This window comes from Equus caballus, chromosome 3, assembly GCF_041296265.1.
Source record: "Equus caballus isolate H_3958 breed thoroughbred chromosome 3, TB-T2T, whole genome shotgun sequence".
In the NCBI taxonomy this organism is placed as follows: domain Eukaryota; kingdom Metazoa; phylum Chordata; class Mammalia; order Perissodactyla; family Equidae; genus Equus; species Equus caballus.
This window is the reverse complement of record NC_091686.1, coordinates 82,127,843-82,154,026: the sequence shown is the minus strand read 5'-3', so window position 1 is coordinate 82,154,026 and position 26,184 is coordinate 82,127,843. Positions and strand designations below refer to the sequence as shown.

The window sequence follows — 26,184 nt, the reverse complement described above, 5'->3', positions numbered from 1 at the left end:
GGAGGCCATGTCTTCACATGAGGGTTTGCACTGGCTGTGTCAGGCCTGAATCCTGCTTGACACCAGGGCCAGGGCTTATCCTAACACAAACAGTTTAGAGCCTGTTAAAGAGCTCAGGCAAGTTTTAGGGAGAATGCTTTTCCTGGTCACCTCCCTTTTTGTAACAGAAGCACTTTCCTTGAGTAATTCTCTTGGCCTCTTGCCTCATCACTGAACTAGACTCCCCAGGGAGTGGGAATGACATGTGTCTGATGGAGGTGGGAGAGAGAACCGGCCCCTTCTGGGTCCTGTCCCTTTGGGACCTGCCTGTCTACAGTGAGTCATCTTTGTGGTCTGCTTTCTGTCACATAGCAAACTTAGCCCCTGGGGGGGATGGGGGGAGGCTTGCAACTTTGGGGCACAAGTTCAATTCAGGGATGTCAGTGATCCACATTACTCTCTGCAATATCATTTAGTCAGTAATAAAGTATTTTTATTCTATTGGTCCAACTCCTGTGCCTATTTTTCATTTAGTTCGGTGGGCAAAAAAGGGTGTTATTTGTTGTGCCCTTCAAACTCCAAGCAAGTACTTAAGCAGTCATAATATGAGCTACAGTAACATAGGTGGTGTATCAGTCTGCGTAGGATAGGCCATGCTGCAGTGACAAACAAGATACAAAACTCTCAATGACCTAATGCAATGAGAGTGTATTTCTCCCTCACATCACAGCCAAGTGTGAGTTGGCTGGCCCTGCTCTGTCTTGTAGCTATGCCATCTAGAATATGTGCCTTCTAGAGTCACTGCAACAGGGAAAGAAAGAGATGGAGGCATGCTAGCTCTTAAGTGCCTTGCCCTGAAAGTGATACGTAACACTTCTGCTGAAGTTAGACATAACTAGTCATAGCTCGTCACGTAGCTCCAAACAGCTGCAAGGGAGGCTGAGAAATGTAGAGAAACCCTTGGATACTTGGGAAGCACAAATATCCCCACATGTCTGCTGTAGGTGGATTCAGAAGAGTCCGGGAAGGTCCAAGGGGGCAGAGTAGGGAAGAAAGGGGGTGGGGTGGTACCCAAAATATATTTTGCCTATTTCATAGTTTTCCCAAAGCCAGATATTCTGTCTGAAGTTTATCTGTACAATCTCATCAGAATCCAAAGCCATCAAGCCATTTGCAAATTAACAATATAAGAATGGAGGGTTGGGGGCTGGCCCCGTGGCCGAGTGGTTAAGTTCGTGTGCTCCGCTGCAGGCGGCCCAGTGTTTCGTTGGTTCGAATCCTGGGCGTGGACATGACACTGCTCATCAAACCACGCTGAGGCAGCGTCCCACATGCCACAACTAGAAGGACCCACAACAAAGAATAAACAGCTATGTACTGGGGGGCTTTGGAGAGAAAAAGGAAACAAATAAAATCTTAAAAAAAAAAAAAAGAATGGAGGGTTTTTCCCATTAAGTGTGCATTTTATCTGAGGTCTTCTGGAGACAATATACTTTGGTTTTATTGCATTTTTGTTGTTTTTGTTTCACTTTGTACTATATTATTAATGATTCCAGGAGTGAGAATTTTGAGTCCACAATATTTTTTAATCCTTTGAGCTATTCAGCACTCTTCAAATCATATCAAATAGGGCATGGGTGGGGGGAGTTTTTGCCCCTTGGGATTTATTTGAGTAGGAGTCATCTGATGTAACTATATTTGTTAAGCATTCTCTTTGAGTTAACCAGCTGGTGTTTGTTAGTTTTTTTTCTAGGAAGAGAATCCAAGATCTTTCTAGGCCTAAAAAACAATGGGGAGCCCCAGATAGGTAAGGCAATGTTGTATAGTCTTGTTTGTGATGATTGTGTTGCTTATATTAAATAGATAAATATTATTCTTACCTTCCCACTAACCCTGCATCCCAGGTATATCCACCTCTCTGCTCAACTAGATCCACTGAAACAATATTGTCACCTCAGTTGAGTCAACGTATGGAAGGCTAACCTTAGTTCAGTGGTTCTCAAATTTGTTTGCACATTGGAATCACCTGGGGACATGTAAAACTGACTGATGCCTGGGTCCTGTCCCCAGAAATCCTGATTTACTTGGTCTGGGGTGCAGCCTAGGCTTCAGGAGTGTTAAAAGCTTCCCAGATGATTCTAGTAGGCAGACGGATTGGAGAACCACTTTGACACTCTCGTGTCCATCCTCCAGGTTCAACTTCCCTGCCTCTAACATCTGGTCCTGCTGTCTCTAAGCTTCTGCCCAGAGCACACTTGTTCTCTGGATCTCCAGCGTGCTGGATGCACTGTCCTTCTGCCCTTGGCCATAGGACTCCCCCTTTTCTTCTTTGGCTCCTGAGTAAAGCTGAATTTTTTTTCCTTTTTTTGTGATCTCCTATTGCTTTAAAAAAATTAATGGACTTTATTTTTTAAAGCAGTTTTAGGCTCACAGAAAAATTGAGCAGAAGTACAGGGTTTCTATATTACCACCCATGCCTCTAGTTTCCCTTATTATTAACATCTTATGTTAATGTAGCCCATTTGTTACAATTGATGAAGAAATACTGACACATTATTAACTAACGTCTGTAGTTTACATTAAGGTTTATTTTTTGTGTTGTATATTTCTACGGGTTTTGACAAATGCATAATGTCATGTGTCCACCATTACAGTGTTATGCAGAATAGTTTCACTGCCCTAAAAGTTACCTGTGCGCTACCTGCTCATCCCTTTCCCTCTCTGAACCCCTCACAACCACTGATATTTTTACTCTATCTATAGTTTTGCCTTTTCCAGAATGTCATATAGTTGAAGTCATACAATATGTAACTTTTTCAGTTAACAGTATGTGCTTAAGCTTCCTCCATGTCTTTTCATTGCATGATAGCTCATTTCTTTTTAGCACTGGGTAATGTTCCATTGTCTGGTTGTACCACAGTCTGTTCCATTCATCTGTTGAAGGGCATGTTGGTTGCTTCCAATTTTTGGCAATCACAAATAAAGCTGCTATGAACATTCATAGGCAGGGTTTTGCATAGATGTGAGTTTTCATCTCGTTTGGGTAAATATCTAGGAATGCAATTGCTGCATCATATGGTAAGAATATGTTTAGCTTTGTAAAAAACTTCTAAATTGTCTTCAAAAGTGTCTGTACCAATCCCACCAGCAATGAATAACAGTTCCTGTTGTTCCACATTCTCATCAGCATTTGATGTTTTGTATTTTATCCATTCTAATAGGCGTATAGTGGTATCTCATTGTTTTAATTTGCATTTCCCTAATGACATGATCTTGAGCATATTTCGTATGCTTATTTGCCATCTTTGGTGAAGTGTCTGTTCAGCTCTTTTGCTCACTTTTTAATTGGGTTGTTTGTTTTCTTATTGTTGAATTGTAATAGTTCTTTGTATATTTTGAATACCAGTCAGATGCTAATAGATTGAATGTTTGTGTCCCCCTCAAAATGCATATGTTAAAACCTAATCCCTAATATGATGGTATTTGGAGGTGACCTTTGGGAGGTGATTAGGTCAACTGGGTGGAGCCCTGATGAATGGGGTTAGTGCCCTTATAAAAGAGATCTCAGAAAGTTCCTTCTCCCCTTCTGCAATGTGAGGACAAGGTGAGAAGATGCCTGGCTATGAAGTAGGAAGCAGGTCCTCACCAGACGCCAAATCTACTGATGCTTTAATCTTGGACTTCCCAGCCTCCAGAACTGTTAGCAACAAATTTGCGTTGTTTATAAGCCACTCCCTCTATGGTATTGTTATAGTAACCTGAATGAACTAAGACATCAGATATGTGTTTTGCAAATATGCTGGTCTTTTCATTCTCTTAGCAGTGTCTTTTGAAGAGAAAAAGTTTTTAATTTTAATGCAGTCAAATTTGTCAATTTTTTCTTTCATGAATTGTGCTTTTGGTATCATACTTAAAAATGCATTGTAAAATCCATTGTCACCTAGATGTTCTCTTATATTATTTTCTAGAAGTTTCAGAGTTTTGCATTTTACATTTAGATCTGTGTTACATTTCAAGTTAATTTTTGTGAAAGGTGTAAGGTTTATGTCTAGATTCATTTTTTTGCATGTGGATGCCCAGTTTTTCTGGCACCATTTATTGAAAAGACTATCATTTCTCTATTGGATTGGCTTCACTCCCTTGTCAAAGGTTAGTTGGCTGTATTTGTGTAGATCTATTTCTAGGATCTGTATTTTGTCCCATTGATCTATTTGTCTGTTCTTTCACCAATACCACCCTGTCTCGGTTACTGTAGCTTTATAGTAAGTCTTGAAGTCAGGTGGCATCAGTCCTCTGAATGTATTCTTCTCCTTCAATATTGGGCTGGCTATTCTGGGTCTTTTGCCTCTCCATATAAACTTTAGAATCAGTTTGTCGATATCCACAAAGTAACTTGTTGGGATTTTGATTGGGATTGCGTTGGATCCATAGAGCAGGTTGGGAAGAACTGAAATCTTGACAATAGTGAGTCTTCCTGTCCATGAACATGAACTGTCTCTTCATTTGTTCAGTTTTTCTTTGATTTCTTTCATCAGAGTTTTGTAGTTCTTCTTTATATAGATCTTGTACATATATTGTTAGATTTATACCTATGTATTTACAATTTTTTGGTGCTAGTGTAAATGCTGTTATGTTTTTAACTTCAAATTCCAATTGTTCATTGTTGGTATATAAGAAATCAGTAGAATTTGGATATTAATGTTGTATCCTGAAACTTTGCTATAATCTAAAAACTGAATTTTTAAAAGCCTTGTTTTTGAACATTAAAAATATAATATGCTTTAAATTCTCTTTTTCATGGATGGATATATATACATGTATTAGAGGTACACATTGATAAGAGATGTGTTAACAAATATTGCTAGAACTGTCAGTAATCTTAAAACACTCTTCCCTACCCACCCCTATTTGAAACCAGTAGAAAAACTGAAGGAGTGATTTCATTAGGGAATTGAACTCAGAAAAGTTCATCCAGCTTGCAGGTACCAAAACTGAAATTTGAATCTATGTCCGTCGCCCAGAAAGCCCATTTATTTACAGCACTGACTGTTTTAGAAAGGCATGGTCCCTTTGATGGCATGGAGAACTGGAGTCAGGAAGATTGATTTGGGGCTGTTACAATAATGCAGGAGAGAAATAATGAAGGCCTGTCCTAAGACGGTGGCCTTAAGGGTTAAGAGAAAGGTTAGAGTCAAGATAGAGATGGACAGGGGCTGCCCCCATGGCTGAGTGTTTAAGTTCGTGCGCTCCGCTTTGGCAGCCCAGGGTTTCACCGGTTTGGATCCTGGGCGCTGACATGGCACTGCTCATCAGGCCATGCTCAGGTGGCATCCCACATAGCACAACCAGAAGGAGCTATAACTAGAATATGCAACTATGTACTCGGAAGCTTTGGGGAGAAGAAGCAGCAAAAAAAAAAAAAAAGAAAAAAAAAAAGCAGATTGGCAACAGATATTATCTCAGGGGCTAATCTTTAAAAGAAAAACAAAACAGACAGAGATGGACAGAATTTAGTGACAAATGAAATGTAAGAGTCTGAGGGAGAGGAGGAGTCAAATATGATTTCTAGGTTTCTATCTTTAGAAATAGAGTGGAAAACGCTGTTATAACTGTGAAAGGAAATATAAGACTGGGATGGATTTGGGAGGAAGGAACATTTGGTCATGGGGGGTGCTTTTGAGACATTCAGTAAGTATTTGGAAATACAGAGTTAGCACTCAGGAGAATACTTGAGGATACTTGGAGATGCTATTTTGGAATCATCAGTATTTAGTAGTACTAAAAAAAAATATTGAGGAGGATGGAACCCTGAGACACAGGCCATTGTGAAAGTTGTGAAAGAGGAACTGCCTAAGGAAGCTGAGAAAGCGTAGGCAAAAGGAAATCAGGAAAGAGAGCGCCTCAAAAGCCAAGGAAGGAAATTATTAAAAGGAAGATGGATCCTATGAGGACAGATTCAAAGAGTTTGTGGTGGGCCAGACTGGCAAAGAAGGATTAAAGACTGACTTCTATCTTCAAGTATGTAAACCAGTTTAAAGAGATGAAAGCTAAATCAATATTTGTTTTATAATAGACATTATAAGAATTTCAGAACAGTAACACTGCGGAAGGAAACTGATGAAAGCTGTTTCGTGTTTCCTGACTCTGGAAATCTGTTAGAGACTAGAGATTTTCCTGTTCAGAAAGGGATGACTGAACACAGAACTCTCAAGAACATTTCTAGTTCCCTATTGTAGAATTCCAGGGTGTGATTGCACCAGACTTTGTTATATTTCATGGATCCAGCAAACAGGTAGGACATGGGTAAGAATCTTATGCTCGGGGGTCAAGTCCTTCATATGGACCGTAGAAGATTAAAATTTTATTTCCTTGATATTGCTAGCCATGTGACAGCTAAACATAGGTGACTCTTTAAATGCTGGCACAGTAGAGTGAACAACTACCTGCATGATATGCTACTTTAACATCCTGGTTCGTCTTCCATCTTCCTGGTGAACTTTGTATCCACATTTTTCTTGACTGTATAGTCTCTGCTCTTTCTCATCCCACTGATCCTTTTCTTCTAATTTATCTTGAGCCAGATCTCCTGTCTTTTACGTAATCCTCAGTGCTTTTAGTTCACACTATGTGTTTTCTAGTTTTTATGGACAGAATTTTCAAGGAGCTCGTAACCTCAAAGGGTTCAGTTCCTAGAAGGCATCATCAGGACCATGTTTTATGGACTTGATTTAACTGTTGTGTCTAAAGTTACTTTTGCTTTGAATTTGAAATAATGAATACAAAACCAGCATATTATCCATCACCCCTGCTTCCTATCCCTGACCCCTTAGCCTCTCTTCACCTGCACTTTTGTGTTTACCCCTAAGATACTTTTCATTTTTTCTGTTACTGCTGATATTCTCCTGGCCAAATCCTATTTTCTTTTGCTTTTTTCAGTTTCCATCCTTTTTGACGTCTAAATTATGTTTGATGCTTTTTGATCTATTGCATGCATCTTTTCTCAAAATCTTCCTCTCCTGACTCCCCTTCCATGGTGCTAACCTCTCTATCCACCAGCCTTTTCTTTAGGAAGCATAGTTATTGTCTTTCCCGCTGTCAGTCCCACTCTGACCCTTGTCGCCTGAGGCCCCAACTTCTGCTTTAGCCTCCCATTTTCTCTAATTTCTGTGTCCCATCACCATCAGGTGGGTCCAGTTTTTGCTATTCGTTCATTCATTAAACCATGATTGTGCCCCTGTTGTGTACAGCACTAAAGCATACAAGGAGGGAATCTCCCAAAGATTAAGATGTGGTCCCTCCCCTGGAAGAACGTACAGGCTGGTGAGGCAGGCTTTCTTTGTCCAAACTGTGGAGAGCTTTGTAAGCCACAGTCTGGAGTTGGGACTTCATTCTAAAGCCAGTGGAAACCTTTGAAGTAGCTTAAACAAGGGGATGGCTTGATCACTCTGGCAGTGGTGTGGAAAACAGAGTGGAGACAATGGGATCTGACAAGGGAGATAGCAATGGGAGTGAGGAGAAATGGACAGATTTGAGCCATATTTAGGAAATGGAATCAGCAGAATGTACAGGGTGGGGATTTAATTAATTAATTAATATTTCTAATAGTGACTCTGGCTGATGCTTACAGAGTAAAGAAAGAAACATTATCTGCCAAAATAGATACAAAGAAAAAAAAAACAGCTAGGGCCTTTTAAAGGAATAAACTCAATTGGTTGACAAATTCAGTTATGTGCAAACTCAGGTTACTCAGGTACCTTTTTCTGACTCGTCGACCAGGCCTCCAGGGCCGCCTCCTGCCTTCCCCACCCATTCCAACAATGCTAATTACTTCCCAACATGACTTTTCTGCCTCTGCCCAGACATGCTTTGTCTAATGCTTGATTATCTCCATTTCTCCTGGTTACCCCAACATGGAATGTGCGTCATTTCTGGGAGTCTGTGCCTTTTACTTTCTTCCATGAAGCTTTTTCAGGTTACTCCTGGGCTCATTTCTTGTTTTCTCTTCACCCCCTGCACAATAATCATACCTGTTTCACAGGGCTGTTGAGACTAAAAGATCTGATGTCTATAAAGCACTTAGCCCCATACCTGGTCCACAGTAAATATTCCACAAATGGAAGCGATTAAGATTACCCTGATGCTATTTTATTTTCAGATCTGGTACAGGGCTTTATCCAAAGGGGGAGAGCAGTGTAGATAGGTGGCATGCCCATTTTATGTCGGACCTGATTATAAATTACAGTGTTAATGACATGATGGCAGAGACAGAACTCTCTCTATTAGGTTCATTTTTTGGTCACCATGTTTTAACACAGTAGCTGAAACAGTCTTATTTTATTCTTATTGTAACTTCCATATGTAGTTTATCTGTTTCTGATGCCTGGAAATTGTAAGACTTCACAGAGAGTGTTCTGGATGTGAGGTAGAATCAGGACAGAAGCCGTCGAGAGCCATTTCTAAGTTGTCCGTTAGTAGTGAGTTCCTTACCGTTTTATTTTTCTGCTTTCTAACAGGAAACTGTTTTGGGGGAATCAAGATCCTATTCGCCCTATTTCCCAGGGTGCTCTGAAGGCTCAGCTGACCAGAAGACTCGAGGACCTTGCCCAGCCGAAGGAAGTCTCCCACCGATATGTCCCTAACAGGTCAGTGTCGGTGTGTGATCAAGTTACTTCATCGGAGTCTCTGGGGAAAATGAATACATAACCCAGCCCTTTTATCTAAAAGCCAGAAATTGTCCAATCTATAGTCAAAACGTATTGAGGATTAGGGATTCTATGTGTGTTTCCAATCTGATGCTACCGTAAAACTTTTCCAGAGTATGGTCTAATATTTAGCTCTTGTGGACTTATATCTTACAACGTTTTGGCTTATCAGGATTTCGATTTTTTTCAATAAAACTAGAGTATTGAGCAAGGATATGTACCATCTAGAACTCTGTAGTGGGTGAACTTATTTGTGCATGAATTTTGTATACCACTCATGGGTTTGATTACCATGAGATAATTACTACATCTACAAGTAAGAATGGCATTAGGGCATGTTTGTTGAATGACTAAGCTTTCTGCTGGTTGGCTCTTTGAGGAAAGACTGTGGGTGGGGGGATGGGTGCAGGCTGTAAGGGAGGTTAAAGTAACAAGAAAAAGGTGAAGATACTATTATTTATCTGAAGTTTGGTGTCCAAGATAATTGAGGTGGCCATTTCTCTATCTATTTAAATATACAACTTTAGTCAAAAGTCAGCAAACTTTTTCTGGAAGGGGCTGGATGGTAAAGTTGGCCTCAAAGTTGCAACTACCCAACTCTGCCACTGTAGCGGGACAGCAGCCATAGACATTGTGTAAACTGAGCGTGTCTGTGTTCCAATAAAACTTTAGGAATTTTGCATTTATGTTCATCAGGGATATTGGTCTGCAGTTTTTTGGTAATGTCTTTGTTTCTTGTAATATCTTTATTTATGGTAATGCTGTCCTCTTAGAATCAATTCAAAAATGTATAGAATTGATATTTATTTCTTCTTTATACATTTGCTAGAATCCACCCATGAAGTCATCTGGGCCTGGAGTTTTTTAGTGGGAAGGTTTTTAACTATAAATTCAATTTATTTAATAGATATGGAGCTGTTATGAATTTGTCAAATTAACACTTGTTAAGTGGAGTGCAGGGCCACGGTTCAACAGACCACAAGAGAAACTGAAATAGAGAAATTTAATATGCACAAGTCCTAGAGGAAGTACCTGGTACATTTCAAGGGGCTACACAGGGAGGTCAAGGCAGAGTGCAGACAGAGAGAGGCAGGAACTGGGGCATATGCCTTAATTAGAGTCCCAGGTGGAGTGCTTTGGGGTTCCTGGGCTAAGGCCAGATTGGTCAATTCAAACCAAAAGAGTAGGACTTTGGTAAGCTCCTTGGGAGTCTTATCTAAGGTGTGTGTAAGGGGAAGGCATTGGAAGTCAGGGGAGACCGTTGGCCACAAGGGCTGTTGGGGAAGTCATATCGGGAATGCACTTTTACTTGTGATTCTGTGGGCTGCCATTAGGGCATGTGCTTACATGAGCAGCCAGTGTCAGTTTGTCACTGTGGACTCCTCAGCCAAACAAAGTGGCTGCTGAGACAACAATACCATGGAGTAGCTTAGCTAAACTCTTGTCAAGGGCTCTTCAGATTATTTCTCTCTAAATGAGCATTGGTAGTATGTGTCTTTCAAAGAATTTATCCATTTCATCTAAGTTTTAAAATTTGTTGGTGTAAAGTTGTTCCTGTATTCTCTTATTTTCCTTTTAATATCTGTCCAGTCTCTAGTGATTATCTCTTAGAGACTAAGAAAGTATTCGGGTTTTTTTTTTTTGAGGAAGATTAGCCCTGAGCTAACATCTGCTGCCAATCCTCCTCTTTTTGCTGAGGAAGACTGGCCCTCAGGTAACATCCATGCCCATCTTCCTCCACTTTATATGTGGGACACCTACCACAGCATGGCTTGTGAAGCGGTGCCATGTCCACAACCTGGATCCAAACCGGCAAACCCTGGGCCGCTGAGGCGGAAGGTGCACACTTAACCACTGCGCCACCGGGCTGGCCCAAGTATTTGGTTTTAAAAGCAGCAAATTTTCTCTTTTCATCGGTGTATTTTTGGTCTAGTTAGAAGATGCAATTTATTTATTACAGAAAATTATCTGTTTTGGAATAGGATATTAGAAGCCAGCTGAAAACTTGATGGCTATAACCGTATCTAATTTCTCCTCGTGTGGAAAATAGCTCAGTAGTAAAGGGGTAGACTGTCATACCTGCTCCCGTAGACCAGGGCTCAATGTTGGAAGTTAGTATGATAATTTAAATTCATGCTCGTTTCACTTAATTCTTTACTCTTCTGCAACTTGCAGGGCTCAATATTACCTCAGCTGCGGTAGAGACTCTGTAATCTGGCCGATCCCTCCTGCTGCCCTGTTTAGCCAACCCTCCAAAAGGATCCAGAAGCTGGCACAGCCCAAAAGATTCAAGAAAGAGTATCTAGTGAATAGGTGGAGTACCTTGAGAATGTCCATAAATTCTAATCTAATTTGGTTAACTGTCACAATATTGTTGTTCTTTTAGGGTATGCAATTTCATAAACTAAAAGTCCACTTGTGTTTCAAAGGATCAGGGTCAAAAATCAAGTATTTGCAGCAATTGTAGGTAATCAGAAGGTCATCATCACTAATTACATTTGACTCAAATTGTGGTGAAGCTAAAATTCACGCTAAATTTACCATTGTCAGCCAGTTAAAGGGAAATTTACAAGTGAAACATTACAGGTTTTTGCAATTTGTAGAACTCGATGTTCTCTGATGCCTCTGTGACTTTTCAAATGCTCTTTCTTTTGCTTTGGATGTTGAATTTGCCCTTGTCTTTAAATGACAACTTAGTTGATACCTTTCACATGGAAGCTGAGATTGTGATGTGGTTGCTGGAGAAATGTTAGGTTGCATTAATGGAATATGCACAGTGTACAATTACAGCAAGGGGGTAGTACTACTGTACACTACTTTAGTAGGAACACCTTAGATATGTGTTTCCACATATAGATGTTATACTTTAAGAAACTGATAAGAAATTTGAGACTATTCAGAAGATGAATGAGATGTTGAGGCTTCTGGAAACTTTGTTGTATGAAAAATAGCTAAGAGCAATGACGTGTTTAGCTTAGAGAGGAGACCAAGGAAGCGGTGATAGCCATGTTCAAATGTTTGCATCTGACAGGGGAAGAGAAGATAGAAGTAAAATTACTTTTTGTTGATCCTAGAACTGGATTTAGAACAAAGAATTTACAGAGCAGCAGATGTCAGCTAAGTGTAGGAAAATCTTCCTGACTAGCTATCCAGCAATGGAAACGTTTATCTGGAAAAGTCAGCTGCCTTCTCCACCCCAGTCCCTGAAAGTATTGAAGCACAGGCTGGAATAGTGACTTTATGTGGATTTTAGAAAAGATTCCTGCATTCAGAGAGAGGTTGAACGGGAGTCTTTTTCCATCATAGAATCCAGCAAAAGAGGCCCAATTCCTCCCACAAAATTTCTTCACTTGCTTATTTATCAGTTCATTCAGTAAAATCTGCTGACTTAGTTAAAATACACTTATAAATTTGGTAGTTGTACATCTCTATATAAAAGCCAGAGGAATACTTTATCGGTCAGCACTTTTTGAGAGAACTCACTTTGATGTTTCATCTAAGTGAAACCCCCTGGAGTGCTAAAACTTTTTATATTTTTGAAAGTTTGTTTCTCACCTTTCCTAAGCAGACTTTTCTGCTATTGAACATACATGTAACCGTTGTTCATTGGATTGAGATCTTTATTATGAACATTGACTATTATACTTTAATATAGAAAACCTCTCAGGAGCTATTTAAGTACACAGCACAGTTTTTCTTAGGCTAACTGGTCTGACGCCTATGCTTTGAGATTATGAGATATTTACTTCTCATAATTTTCTTGTAATTTCTCTTTTTGTCAGAGGAATAGTCTCTAACTAGCCTCTTTTTTTTACGTTTTGTACTTTGGGAATGGATAACCAAGCTTGTTAGAATTGTAGGGTGGGGAGGAAGCAAGTGCTTACTGAAGACACACAGGGCTCTCCAATAAGTGACCTACGTGAGCTCGGGCTTTGTGATATATATTTTAGCTGATTCACTAGAGGGGCTCAACAGCAGATTTGAGCAGTCAGAAGAAAAAAGTCAGCACATTTAAAGATAGGTCAACTGAGATTATCGAGTCTAAGGAGCAGAAAGAAAAAAGAATGAAATAAAATTAACAAAGCCTCACAGACCTGTGAGATATCATCAAAAGTATCAACATATCCATAATGGGAATCCCATAAAGAGAAGAGAGAGATAAAGGGGCAGAAGGAATATTTGAAGAAATAATAGCCCCAAACTTTCCAAATTAGATGAAAAACATTAATCTACACATCCAAGAAACTCAACAAACGTCAGGTATGATAAACTCAAAGAGATCCACACCTTGACACATCACAATCAAACTCTGCACAGCCGAAGACAAAGAGAGAATCTTGAAAGCGGCGAGAGAGAAGAGACTCATCACATACAAAGGATCTGCAATAAGATTAACAGGTGATTTCTCATCAGAAACCAGAGAAGCCAGAAGGCAGTGGAATGACATGTTTAAAGCACTGAAAGAAAAAACCTGTCAGCCAAGAATACTTTAGCTAACAGAACTATCCTTCAAAATGAAGGAGGAATTGAGACATTCTCAGATAAACAAAAACTGAGAAAATTCATCACCAGCAGACCTGCTTTACAATAAATACTAAAGGGAGTCCTTCAGGCTAAAATGAAAGGACACTAGACAATAACTTGAATCCACATGAAGAAATAAAGGGCACCAAGAGAGCTAACGACATAAGTAAATATAAAAGACAATATAAATGTATTTTTCTATTTGTAACTCTTTTATTTGCCTACCTGATTTAAAAGACAACTGCATAAAGCAATAATTGTAAATCTGTGTTGGTGAGCATACAATGTATTTAAGAAAAACAGCACAGGGGCCAGCCCGGTGGTGCAATGATTAAGTGTGCACATTCCTCTTCAGCGGCCTGAGGTTCACCAGTTCAGATCCTGGGTGCAGACATGGCACTGCTTGTCAAGCCATGCTGTGGTAGGTGTCCCACATATAAAGTAGAGGAAGATGGGCATGGATGTTACCTCAGGGCCAGTCTTCCTCAGCAAAAAGAGGAGGATTGGCAGCAGGTGTTAGCTCAGGGCTAATCTTCTTCAAAAAAACCCAAAAAACAAAAAACAACAGCACAAGAGAAGGGGAGGGAATGGAGTTGTGTTAATCCAGCTAGATTGTTGTAAGTTAAGATGTCCAGGGGAACAACTAAGAAAATAATTTTTTAAATATAGTAAAAATAATAACAAGGGAATTAAAATGGTACACTAGAAAATACCTTATACAAAAGAAGGGGGGAATGGAGGAATAGAGTAACAAAAAAGATGTAACACATATAAAAAACCCCCAGCAAAATGGCAGGCATAAATCCTAGCTTATCAGTAATTACATTAAACATAAATGAATTGAACACTCCAATCAGAAAGCATGGATTGATAGAATGGATTAAAAAACATGTACTCAACAATATGCCATCTACAAGGCAACATACTTTAGAATCAAAGATACAAATAGGATGAAAGTAAAAGGATGGAAAAAGATATGTACTATGTAAACCAACCAAAAAAGATCTAGAGTGGCCATATTGATATCAGACAATATAGACTTTAAGACAAACATTGTTACTAGAGACAAAAATGGGCATTTTACAGGGCCGGCCTGGTGGCATAGCAGTTAAGTTTGCATGTTCTGCTTTGGTGGCCTGGGGTTCACTGGTTTGGATCCCAGGCACAGACCTACACACCGCTTGTCAAGCCATGCTGTGGTGGCATCCCAGATATAAAATGGAGGAAGATGGGCACAGATGCCACCTCAGGGCCAACCTTCTTCAAAAAAGAGGAGGATTGATGGCAGATGTTAGCTCAGGGCTAATCTTCCTCAAAAAAAAAAAAAAGGAGCATTTTATAATAATGGTCAATTCATTAGGGAAATATGACAGTTATAAACATACATGCACCTAAGAACAGAGCCCCAAAATAAATGACACAAAACTTGGTAGAACTGAAGAGAGAAATAGATAATTCAATGATAATAGTTGGATTCTTCAAAACCCTACTTTCAATAAAGGAAAGGATAACAAGCGGAAGATCAACAAGGAAATAGGAGGCTTGATAAACACTAACAGACATTTATAGAACTTTCCATCCAACAATAGCAGAACACACATTCTTCTCAAGTGCACACGGGACATTGTCTAGGATAGATCATATATTAGGTCATAAAATGAGTCTCAATAAATTTAAAAGAATTGAATTCATACAAAATCAGTTCTCTGACCACAATGGAATGAAATTAGAAACTAATAGCAGAAGGAAAGTTGGAAAATTCAAAAATATGTGAAATTAAATACACTCTTAAGCAAACAATGGGTCAAAGAAATCACAGGGAAGAACAACAACGGGTCAAAGAAGAAAACACTTTGATAAAAATGAAAGCACGACATACCAAACTTATGAGACACAGATGAAATAGTGCTTACTGGGAAATTTTAGCTATAAATGCCTATATTAAAGAAGAAAAGAGATCTCAAATCATAACTAATCTTCCATCTTAAGAAATTACAAATAGAAACAAGCAAACTAATTCAAAACAAGCAGAAGGAAGGAAATAATAAAGATTAGAGTGGAAATAAATGAAATAGAACCTAGAAAAACATAAAATCAACAAAAGCAAACATTGGTTCTTTGAAAAGATAAACAAAACAAACCTTTGGCTAGACTGACCAAGACAAAAATAGAAAAGACTCAAATCACTAAAATCAGGAACGAAAGACGAGATCTTTCTAAGGGGTCATTTCTATAAAGTCCTGACCTTATAGAAATAAAAAAACATTATAAGGGATTACTATGAGCAATTGTAAGGCCAACAAATTAGATAACCTAGATGAAATGGACAAATTCCTAGACAGACCAACTACTGAAATTGACTCAATAATAGAAAAATCTCAACAGACTTATAACAAGTAAAGAGATTGAATTAGTAATTTTTAAAATTTGCCACAAACAGCTCAGGACCAGATGTATTCATGGATGAATTCTATGCTGTATTCAGAGAAGAACTAACACCAATCCTTTAGACCCTTCCAAAAAATAGGACACTTCCAAACTCGTTCCATGAGGTCTGTGTTACCCTGATACGACAACCAGAAAAGGCCATTAGAAGAGAAGAAAACAAAAGACAGTATCTCTTATACATGTAACCACCCATACCAAAATACTATCAAACCAAATCCAAATATACCTGCAACAATCCACACCAAAATACTAGTATGCCAAATCCAACAACATATAAAAATAATTCTACACCATGACCAAGTTGAATTTATCCCAGGAATGCAAGAGTATGTTGGGTTCAACATACTAAAATCAATGTAATATACCAAATTACTAGAATAAAAGACCCCCAAACCACATGATCATCTCAGTAGACTCAGAAAAATCATTTGACAGAATTCAACACACATTTATGATAATAATGGTCACAAACTAGATATATAGAAGGGAGCTTCCTCGATATGCTCAAAGGCATCTACAAAAATCCCACAGCTAACATCATAATTAGTAGTGAAAAATTAAATGCTTTCCTCCTAAGACCAAGAATAAGACAAGGATGTCAGCTCTCATCACTTCTGTTCAATATCATAATGGAGATTCTTAGGGCACTTAGGCAAGAAAAAGAAATAAAAGGCATTCAGGTTGTAAAGGAAGCAGTAAAACTATCTCTGCTCTAGATGACGTGATCTTGTATATCGGAAATTTTAAAGAGTGCACATAAAAACTATTAGAACTAATAAATGAGTTCAGGAAGGCACAGAATCCAAGATTAATGTACAAAAAAACCAATTGCATATCTATCCATTAGCAATGAACGATCTGAAAATGAAGTTAAGAAAACAATTCCATTTACAATAACATCAAAATGAACAAAATGGTGCATGTAATGGAATATTACTCAGCTTTAAGAGGGGAGGAAATTCGCATACATGCTACAATGTGGATGAAGCTTGAGGACATTATGTTAAATGAAATAAGCCAGTCACAAACAGACAAATACTGGATGATTCCTCTTATATGCCGTACCAACTGTAGTCAAATTTATAAAGACAGAAAGTAGGATGGTGGTGGCCAGGGACTATGGAGTGGGGGAAATGAGTTGTTTAATGGGTATAGAGTTTTGCAAGATAAAAGAGTTCTGGAGATTGGTTGCACAACAGTGTGAATACACTTAACACTACTGTACTGTACTCTTAAAAATGGCTAAGATGGTAAATTTTATGTTATGTGTATTTTACTACAATTAAAAATAATAAAAGAACAAAATACTTGGAAATAAACTTAACAAAAGAAGTGCAAGACATGTACACTAAAAACTACAAACCGGGGGGCTGGCCCCATGGCCAGGTGGTTACGTTCATGCACTCTGCTTCGGCGGCCCAGGGTTTGCTGGTTCGGATCCTGGGTGCGAACCTATGCACCACTCATCAAGCCATGCTGTGGTGGCATCCCACATAGAAGAACTAGAATGATCTGCAACTAGGATATACAACTGTGTTGGGGCTTTGGGGAGAAAAGAAAAAAAAACGAGGAGGATTGGCCCAGATGTTAGCTCAGGGCCAAACTTCCTCACCAAAAAAAACCCCCCAAAAAACTACAAACATTGTTGAAAGAAATTGGATATTTAAATAAATGGAAAGACATTCTCTGTTAATGGATTGGAAGTTTTAAGTTTCTTATGATGGCAATTCTCTTCAAATTGATCTACAAATTCAGTGTAATCCCCAGTAAAATTCCAGCTGCCTTTTTTGATAGAAATTGACAAGGTGATTCTAAAATTCATATAGAAATGAAAGGGACCTAGAATAACAGAAAGCAATCTTGAAAAAGGAGAGCAAAGGTGGAAGATTTACAGCTCCTGGTGCTAAAACTTACTAAAAAGCTACAGTCATCAAGACCGTGTGCTTCTGGCATAAGGATAGACATACACATCAGTGGAATAGAATTGAGAGTCCAGAAATGAACCCTTATATTTATGGTCAACTGATTTTTAATGAGGCTACTAAGACAATTTAATTGGGAAGAATAGTCTTTTAAACAAGTGGTGCTGGGATAACTGGATATCCACATGCAAAAGAATGAAGTTGGACCCCTACTTCACACCATTCACAAAAATTAATCCAAAATGGATCACATACCTAAACATAAGAGCTAAAAGTACAAAAGTTTTAGAAGAGAACATAGGCATAGATCTCTGTGACCTCGGCAATGGTTTCTTAGATATGACACCAAAACACATGTGAGAAAAAAATTCATAATTTGGACTTCATCAAAAGTAAAAACTTTTGTGCATCGAAGGACCCTATCAAGAGAGTGAGAAGACAGCTCATAAGCTGGGAGAGAATATTTACAAATCATATATCTGATAAGAGATTATTTAGAATATATATAAAGAATTCTTTGAACTGTAGGGAAAAATACAACCTAATTTAGAAAATGGGCAGAGGATTTGAATAGACGTTTCTCCAAAGAAGAAATACAAATGAACAAGAAGCATGTGAAAAGATGCAAAATATCGTTAGTCATCTTGGAAATGCACATTAAAACCACAAGATACTTCACACCTTCTAGAATAACAATAATAATTAATAAACAGGAAATAATATGTTGATGAGGATGTGGAGAAATTGAAACCCTCATACATTGCCGGTGGGAATGTAAAATGATGCAGTTTATATGGAAAACAGTTTTCTAGTTCCTCAAAATGTTAAAAATAGACTTATCACATGATCAGCAATTCTACTTCTAGGCATGTACCCAAGAGAATAGAAAACATATGTTCACACAAAAACTTGTACATGAATATTCATAGTAGCATTTCGTAATAGCCAAAAAGTGGAAACAACTAAAATGTTCATCAGTGGATGAGTGGATAAACAAAATGAGGCAAATCCATACAATGGGATATTATTCTGCCATAAAAAGGAATAACGTACTAATACATGAATCTTAAAAACATGCTAAGTGAAGGAAGCCAGAAGGCTACATATTTGTATGATTCCTTTTATTTGAAATATCCAGAACAGGCAAATCCATAGAGACAGAAAATAGATTAGTGGTTCCTGGTGGGGTGGAGAGGGGTGGAGTAAGGAGGAGGGACTGTTAATTGGTATGGGGTTTCTCTTTGGGGTGATGGAAAGTGTTCTGAATTTTAATAGTGAAAATGGTTGCACAGCTTTGTCAGTATGCTAGAAACCACTGAATTGCACACTTTAAAAGGGCAAATTCTATGTATGTTAATTATTTATTAATTTAAAAGACTAACACAAACTGCTCCTAGAGGGTAATCATATATTTATCTGAGAAAAACTTTCTCCATGTTAGCTTTTTAGGTTGGCAGTCTTTTGTTCGGGAAAGGAATATGTGGGGAACAGCCTGTGAAAATTGGCCAAGCTTCTGGGAGTTATGAGCTGCAGTCTTTCAAACTGTGGTACAGAGGAGACTGGCCATCACAGAGGGGTCCTTGGTAGTGACTGGAATTTTTATCTCAGGGATTTAATGAGATTTTGGAACGAAGTGAAGTGCTTTTTAAACTACAAGTCTCAACCTATCAGTGGATCAAGAAATTGATTCAGTTTTTTTTAAGTGAAATTTTAAAAATCGGAATACGTTACCCAGGGAAAGCATTGTTTCGTGATAATTTTGCTTCAGATACACCCAAACATAAACGCGTGTGCGCGCACGCGCACACACACACACACACACACACAGATTTGCATATATTGTATCACCATATAAAATGTACTTCTTACTGTGGATCATAGTAAAAAAATTTTACACCAGTCTGGTAGGAAGGGCACTAATGGTTATGGGAAAAGATGATCCTAAGATGGAAACAATGTATATAATTGATTGGAGATTGATTATACCAATGAAAAGTGCAGTTATTTTTTCTCCCATGATTATACTATTTCATGTTCTATTTGCATATAGGCCCTTCAGTGATTCCTTCACAAGAGAGTCTCCTCGAGTCTCTGATCCTTCCCCCCGGATATTACGACTCTCAATAGCCAAAAGCACAAATCCAAACTATGTTCCTCCAAAAATAGTAAGTGGGTCCGTGTGAAAGAAACAGTTCCTGATTGATTTTGTAACATGTAACATGTTTGTAACTGTAACATGCTCTGCTCTTATTTCTAGGTGTGTGTTTTCCTTTTCTTCCTGTTTATTTTCCCCTCTCATCAAATGAACTTTTCTAACTACCTCCCATGCGCCTAATGTATTAGGCAGGATTTGATCAGAGAAGCAGAATGACTATGATGATATAGAATTAGACCTTATGCAATTATGGGAGCTGATGGAGAATTCTATGGAAGGCTGTTATGGCAGTTGAAACTTGGGTCTGCTTATAGATGTAGAAGCAATGAGAGAGAGTAGGGGTAGGTCAGCAGTTCCCCAGAAGGTATTTACTTCAGGGGAACCCATTACTGGTTCTTCAAGCAAGGGGAATCTAGCCTCCTCAGCAGGGGAGGAAGGGCTGATGCTATTGGTAGGGAAGGCTCAGTAGTATTTAGGGGTTTGAAGTCCCCAGCTTCATTGGAATCTGACCATGTATCCCCAGTGCAATTTTCAAGGTCCCTTTCCTTCTCAGTCATTTGCCCTGACTTTAACACAGGAGACCATACAAGTTTGGGCATGCAGTTTGTGCTGTAATCGACCCAATCACAGAGTTAAATTTTGAGTTTGGTTTCAGAATTTTCAGCCCTGTGACCATGGAAGATAAGGATTTCTTTTAGGGAAGTCATGAAAACTTTCTGGTCCCTTACCTAGACCTTAAGGTGGGAATTTAAAGGCCTAAGCTGATCATTTCTTCAGTGCACTTAAAAGCAACCAACACACCCCACTATACCTCTTTATTTCACTAAAATGTTCTCTGGCAGCAGCTGCTTGGTCACCGAAGTCTTGCTTTCTGTTTTGCCACTGCATGCCATGGACTACCAGTGCATGGCAGTGCTTTTCTTTCTTTCTTTCTTTTTTTTTTTTAACCACTGGCAACAGGATCATTAATACCTTTAAATCTAAGCAGCTCTGAAAACAAATTCCAGATAATCTAGAACCAATACAGAGGACTCATCTTTAAAGTTCTGATTTGGTTGTCTGTTGCTTCTACCAAACCACCCCCAAACTCAGTGGCATAAAACAACAGGCCTTTTGTTATGCTCTAGGATTTTGTAAGTCAGAAATTCTGACAGGGCAAGTAGGTACGGCTTGCTTGTCTCTGCTCATGTCTGGGGCCTCAGCTGGGCTATCTCTAATGGCCTGGCTGTCTGAAATGGTGGGGTTGTCCTAGTCAGCTTGGGCTGCTGTAACAAAATACCATAGACTGGGGGGCTTAAACAAGGGACATTTAATTTTCACAGTTCTAGAGGCTGAGAAATCCAAGATCAAGGTGCCAGCAGATTCTCTTCCTGGTTTGCAGATAGCCATTATCTTGCTGTGTGCTCACATGACCTCTTCTTTGTGTGAGCACACACACGTACACAGAGAGAGAGAGAGTTATTATCTCTCTTCCTCTTCTTATAAGGACGCTAATCCCATTATGAGAGTTCCACAGTCATGACCTCAAACTTGTTTCCTCCCAAAGGCCCCACCTCCTAATGCCATCACATTGGAGGTCAGGGTTTCAACACAACACATGAATTGGAAGGGGAGGGACATAAACTTTAGTCCATAGCAACACCTATGGGTGGCGCCTAGGCTGGGGTGACTTAAAAGCTAGACTCAGCTGGGAATATGTTCAGGAGCACCTTCTTATGGCCTCTCCATGTGTCTTAGACCCCTCTCAGCATGGCAGCTGTATTCTGAGAAGGAACGTCCTAAAATGGAGTGTTCCGAGGGTGAGCATTCCAAAAGAACCAGGTGGAAGCTGCATGCTTTTATGATTTGGCCTTGGAAGTCACGTAATGTCACTGCAGTCATACTCTGTTGATTGACGCAGTTACAAGTCTGGCCAGATTGAGGATGCCCGGGACACAAGCTCCACCTCTCCATGAGAGAAGTGGCAAGGAATTTATAGCCACTTAAGAAAAAAACCTGCCACGCCCATTGATGTGAATCTTTTGCTGTCCTGGAGCCTGGTTCCGTATGCAGGAAAGACTGTTCAGAGATACGCTCCCGATTTAAATAATGAATAGTCAGTTTTTAAAATTTCAAATTAAAAGTCTATTCCTTTCTTAGGCTTTTAAGTTTAGCTTGTAAGTTTCACTTTTCTATTTATAATTCTAGCAGGGTTTTTTAATTATTTTACTGAGGTCATATATTGGTTTATAGCGTTGTGTGTGTTTCAGGTATACATTGTGTTTCAGCTTCTGTATAGACTGCATCATGTTCACCACCAATGGCCTAGTTTTATCCATCACCACACGTATGTGCCTCTCTACCTCTTTTGCCCTCCCTCCATCCCCTTCCCCTCTGGTAACCAGCAATCTGTTCTCCTTATCTGTGTGCTTGTTTGTTTGTTTGTCTTCCACATATGACTGAAATCATATGGTATTTGTCTTTCTCTGTCTGACTTATTTTGCTTAGCACAATATCCTCAAGGTCCATCCATGTTGTTGCAAATGGCACTTTTTTTTTGGCTGAGTAGTATTCCATTGTGTGTGTATGTATATACCACATCTTCTTTATCTAGTCATCCATTCATGGACACCTGGGTTGCCCCCAAGTCTTGGCTATTGTGAATAATGCTGCAATGAACATAGGGGTGCATATATCTTTTTGAATTAGTATTTTCATGTTCTTTGGATAAATACCCAGAAGTGGAATAGCTGGATCATATGGTGTTTCTATTTTTAGTTTTTTGAGAAGTCTCCATACTGTTTTCCATAGTGGCTGCACCAGTTTGCACTCCCAGCAGCCGTGTCATACTGGTATCTCTGATATCTCGAGCCCTCCTACTTGGTTGACCCTTCTCTTGATCCTCTGACACCCTGCTATGGGACACTGTGCCTTCTCCCTTCCTACCAGCCTCAGACACCTACCTTGCTTTCCTCTCCCAATTGATGAGGAAGGGACGAGGGAGAACTGCTTTCCTTCTTTCCGGGGTCGTGCCCGCTCTAGTTTCTGCCTGCTTTGGATTGCTCTCCAGTGCCTTCAAAGAGTTTTTTTTTTCCCCCAATGTTTTGTTCAGAGTCTATAACTCTTATCAGCAAGTGAATCAGTTCAATATAAGCTACTCTACTGCTACTGGAAGCAGAATGCCCTAATTTGTCTTTGAATTTTGTTTTTGTTACTTTGGGGGCATTTAAAGTGTTAAAATTTTATGTGTGGTAAAATCTACTAATCTTATTTCTTTGAGATTTCTGCCATTGCTTTATGTTTAGAAAATCCTTTTCCAAAAAGAAATCCGAAAATCACCTGCAGTGGTGTGCTTGTGCTGGCTCGCAGGAGCTCATGTTGCACACCTCTCTGCAACTTCACGTTAAGTGCCATCACCTTGGTAGTTTGAAATTGGCCACGATGGGGATTTTTACACCACGGAAATTGACAAGCACTACAAATCTGTCTTTTTTTCCTGAGGAACTAGCTGTTAAACATTTACCTGCACACCACTGGTCAACTCTGTTTTCTTGTAATATTTTTGTGATTACTTTTAACTTTTAAAATAGTTAATTCCTCAATCTATTTGAATTATATTTTTATATAAAGTAAGGGTAAGAATCCTCCCCACACTGTTGCCCCAGGCTTTATTTACTGCCACAGTGATTATATACCACAATGTTATTTATATGAGGGCAGTGGTTTTCAAAACTGTGGCCCAGGTATGGATAAAGTTTTCCCAGACCCTTTTAAGTGATCTGCAAGTTCAAAATCATGCATGAGTAAGAAGTTCATTCATTCTGCAAGATAGACCAATGGATTTTAAAATAATAGAGTGTGAAAATTTCTGTGACATAGTTTCAGGTTGTACATTGCAACAAATATTTAAGAAACTGCCATTTGTCAAGTTTTACTGTAGTATTGAAGAATATCCACAATTATCTGAAAAGGCTGTTAAAATATGCTTCTCTTAGATGTGGTACATGTATACAATGGAATACTACTCAGCTGTAAAACAGAACAAAATCATTCCATTTGCAATAACATGGATGGACCTTGAGGGAATTATGTTAAGTGAAATAAGCCAGCGAGAGAAGGATAATCTGTGTATGACTCCACTCATATGAGGAATTTAAAATTATGGACTAAGAACAGTTTAGGGGATACCAGGGGAAAGGTGGGGTGGGGGGTGGGCACAAAGGGTGAAGTGGTGCACCTACAACATGACTGACAAACATTAATGTACAACTGAAATTTCACAAGATTGTAACCTATCATTAACTCAATAAAAAAAAAAATGCTTCTCTTTTCCAGCTACTCTGTGAAGCTGGATTTCTTCATATACTTCAACCAAAACAACAGTGTCCTCTTAAGCCAGATATTAAAGAGATTTGCAAAAATGTAAAACGTACCAATCTTCTCACAATTTTTTTTTTATTTTGGGAGATCAGGTTATTTGTCTTAAAAATATTTATATTGAGGGGCCGGCCCGGTGGCGCAGCAGTTAAGTTCGCATGTTCTGCTTCTTGGTCGCCCAGGGTTTGCCAGTTTGGATCCCGGGTGCAGACATGGCACCACTTGGCAAAAGCCATGCTGTGGTAGGCATCCCAAGTATAAAGTAGAGAGAGGTGGGCATGGATGTTAGCTCAGGACCTGTCTTCCTCAGCAAAAAGAGGAGGATTGGCAGTGGTTAGCTCAGGGCTAATCTTCCTCAAAAAAAAGAAAAAAAAAAAAAGAAAATTTGGGGCTGGCCCCGTGGCCGAGTGGTTAAGTTCACGCGCTCCGCTGCAGGTGGCCCAGTGTTTCATTGGTTCGAATCCTGGGTGTGGACATGGCACCGCTCATCAAACCACGCTGAGGCAGCGTCCCACATGCCACAACTAGACAGACCCACAACGAAGAATATACAACTATGTACTGGGGGGCTTTGGGGAGAAAAAGGAAAAAAGTAAAATCTTTAAAAAAAACCCTTATATTGACAGGTAATGAGTTTCTTATTTTTTTAAGATTAAATAAGTTTTCTTAAACGTCTCAGTTTGGGGGAACCCTCAGTTACTTTTAAGAGTGTCAAAGGGCTCTGGACCAAAAAATTTGAGAACCACTGTACTAGATCATATTTCTGAATTCCTCTATTTGGTTACATTGATCTCTTATTGTGCAAGTATCATTTTGCTTAAATTATTGTAACTTTAAAAAATATTTTAGAATGGGGTAGGGTATGTATACCCTTGTTTCTCTTCTTTTGGCCATAACTTTCTTATTGTCCTTCGAGCTTCCTGTGTCCCTGCTTCAGTTCTTCTCACACACGCCTGACTGGTTAATCTCTAGCTCTCATCATGCCTCCTTTCTAGTGACAAGATCGGATGGTTCTTTGCTGGCTATGAAGAATGCCCCCTACATCTAATCTAGTTTCAAATGCATTTACAAGCCTGATCTCCCTGCGTCACTAGACGCAGTCTGTTGCGTGCTTTCTTGCCTCTGTGCTCAGACTTTCCCTTCCACCTTCCTTCCTTCATCCTCCCTACCTTTCCTTCTCTCTCTGCTTGTCAAAATCTGATCCTTCCATCAAGGTCCAATCTAATGTCTCTTTATCCCTGAAAAGAGAATCCTTCTTGGATTCTTCCACCCTTCTCGTATCTTTCAAAGTTTTATTTATTCTATTTTATGGATATCAAATAGTCTTTTCTAAAATAAATATGAATTTTTTAAGTTAAATATTGGCACCTGAGCTAACATTTGTTGCCAATCTTTCTTTTTTATTTTTTCTTCTTCTCCCCAAAGCCCCCCAGTACCTAGTTGTATATTCTAGTTGTAGGTCCTTCTGGCTCTGCTATGTGGGATGCTGCCTCAGCGTGACCTGATGAGCGGTGCCATGTCCACCCCCAGGATCCGAACCGATGAAACCCTGGGCCACCAAAGAAGAGCGCGCAAGCTTAACCACTTGGCCAGGGGGCTGGCCCCTCAAATAATCTTAATGATTTGCCTATAGGTCTATGATTCCTTCTAACTTGAATATTGCTTTAAGGAAAGGGACTGTTTTATTATTCTTTGTGGTGTCTTACGTAATGTAATTAAGAAATATTTGTTTAATGAATCGAATTAATGAATGATTGTTTTATTTCCTTTTCGATTGTAAGCCTCAGCTGAAGGCAGTGGTTGTCATATATTTCTTTGATTTTCCCTAAACCTGTTAGGAGACAAAGCTTTATTCATTGGAAATGCTTAATTACTAGTGGTGCATGGTATTATACAGACAGATAGGACCTTGGGTTTGAATCCCGGCTCTGCCACTTACTAACTATATAAACTTAAATAAATTGCTGAACTTCACAGTACCTTGGTTTCTCCATTAATGAAATAGAAATAAAAATGACACCCTAGGTGAGGAATTAATACATGTAAAACACTGTCAGTGTTAGTATCGTCATCTCATTTTAAAGAACACAAGAAGGGA

General features: G+C 39.1%; 1 protein-coding gene across 1 annotated transcript in view; it reads left to right on the top strand.

Moving 5' to 3' along the window:
• SPMAP2L (sperm microtubule associated protein 2 like) overlaps window positions 1–26,184 on the top strand; it is a 52,753-nt gene that overhangs the window by 20,089 nt on the left and 6,480 nt on the right. Inside the window, exons 3-6 of the mRNA XM_023638053.2 lie at window positions 1,721–1,786; window positions 8,493–8,621; window positions 10,857–10,994; window positions 19,626–19,740. Of these exons, the coding sequence (XP_023493821.1) occupies window positions 1,721–1,786; window positions 8,493–8,621; window positions 10,857–10,994; window positions 19,626–19,740 (448 nt within the window). The remainder of the gene's footprint in view (window positions 1–1,720; window positions 1,787–8,492; window positions 8,622–10,856; window positions 10,995–19,625; window positions 19,741–26,184) is intronic.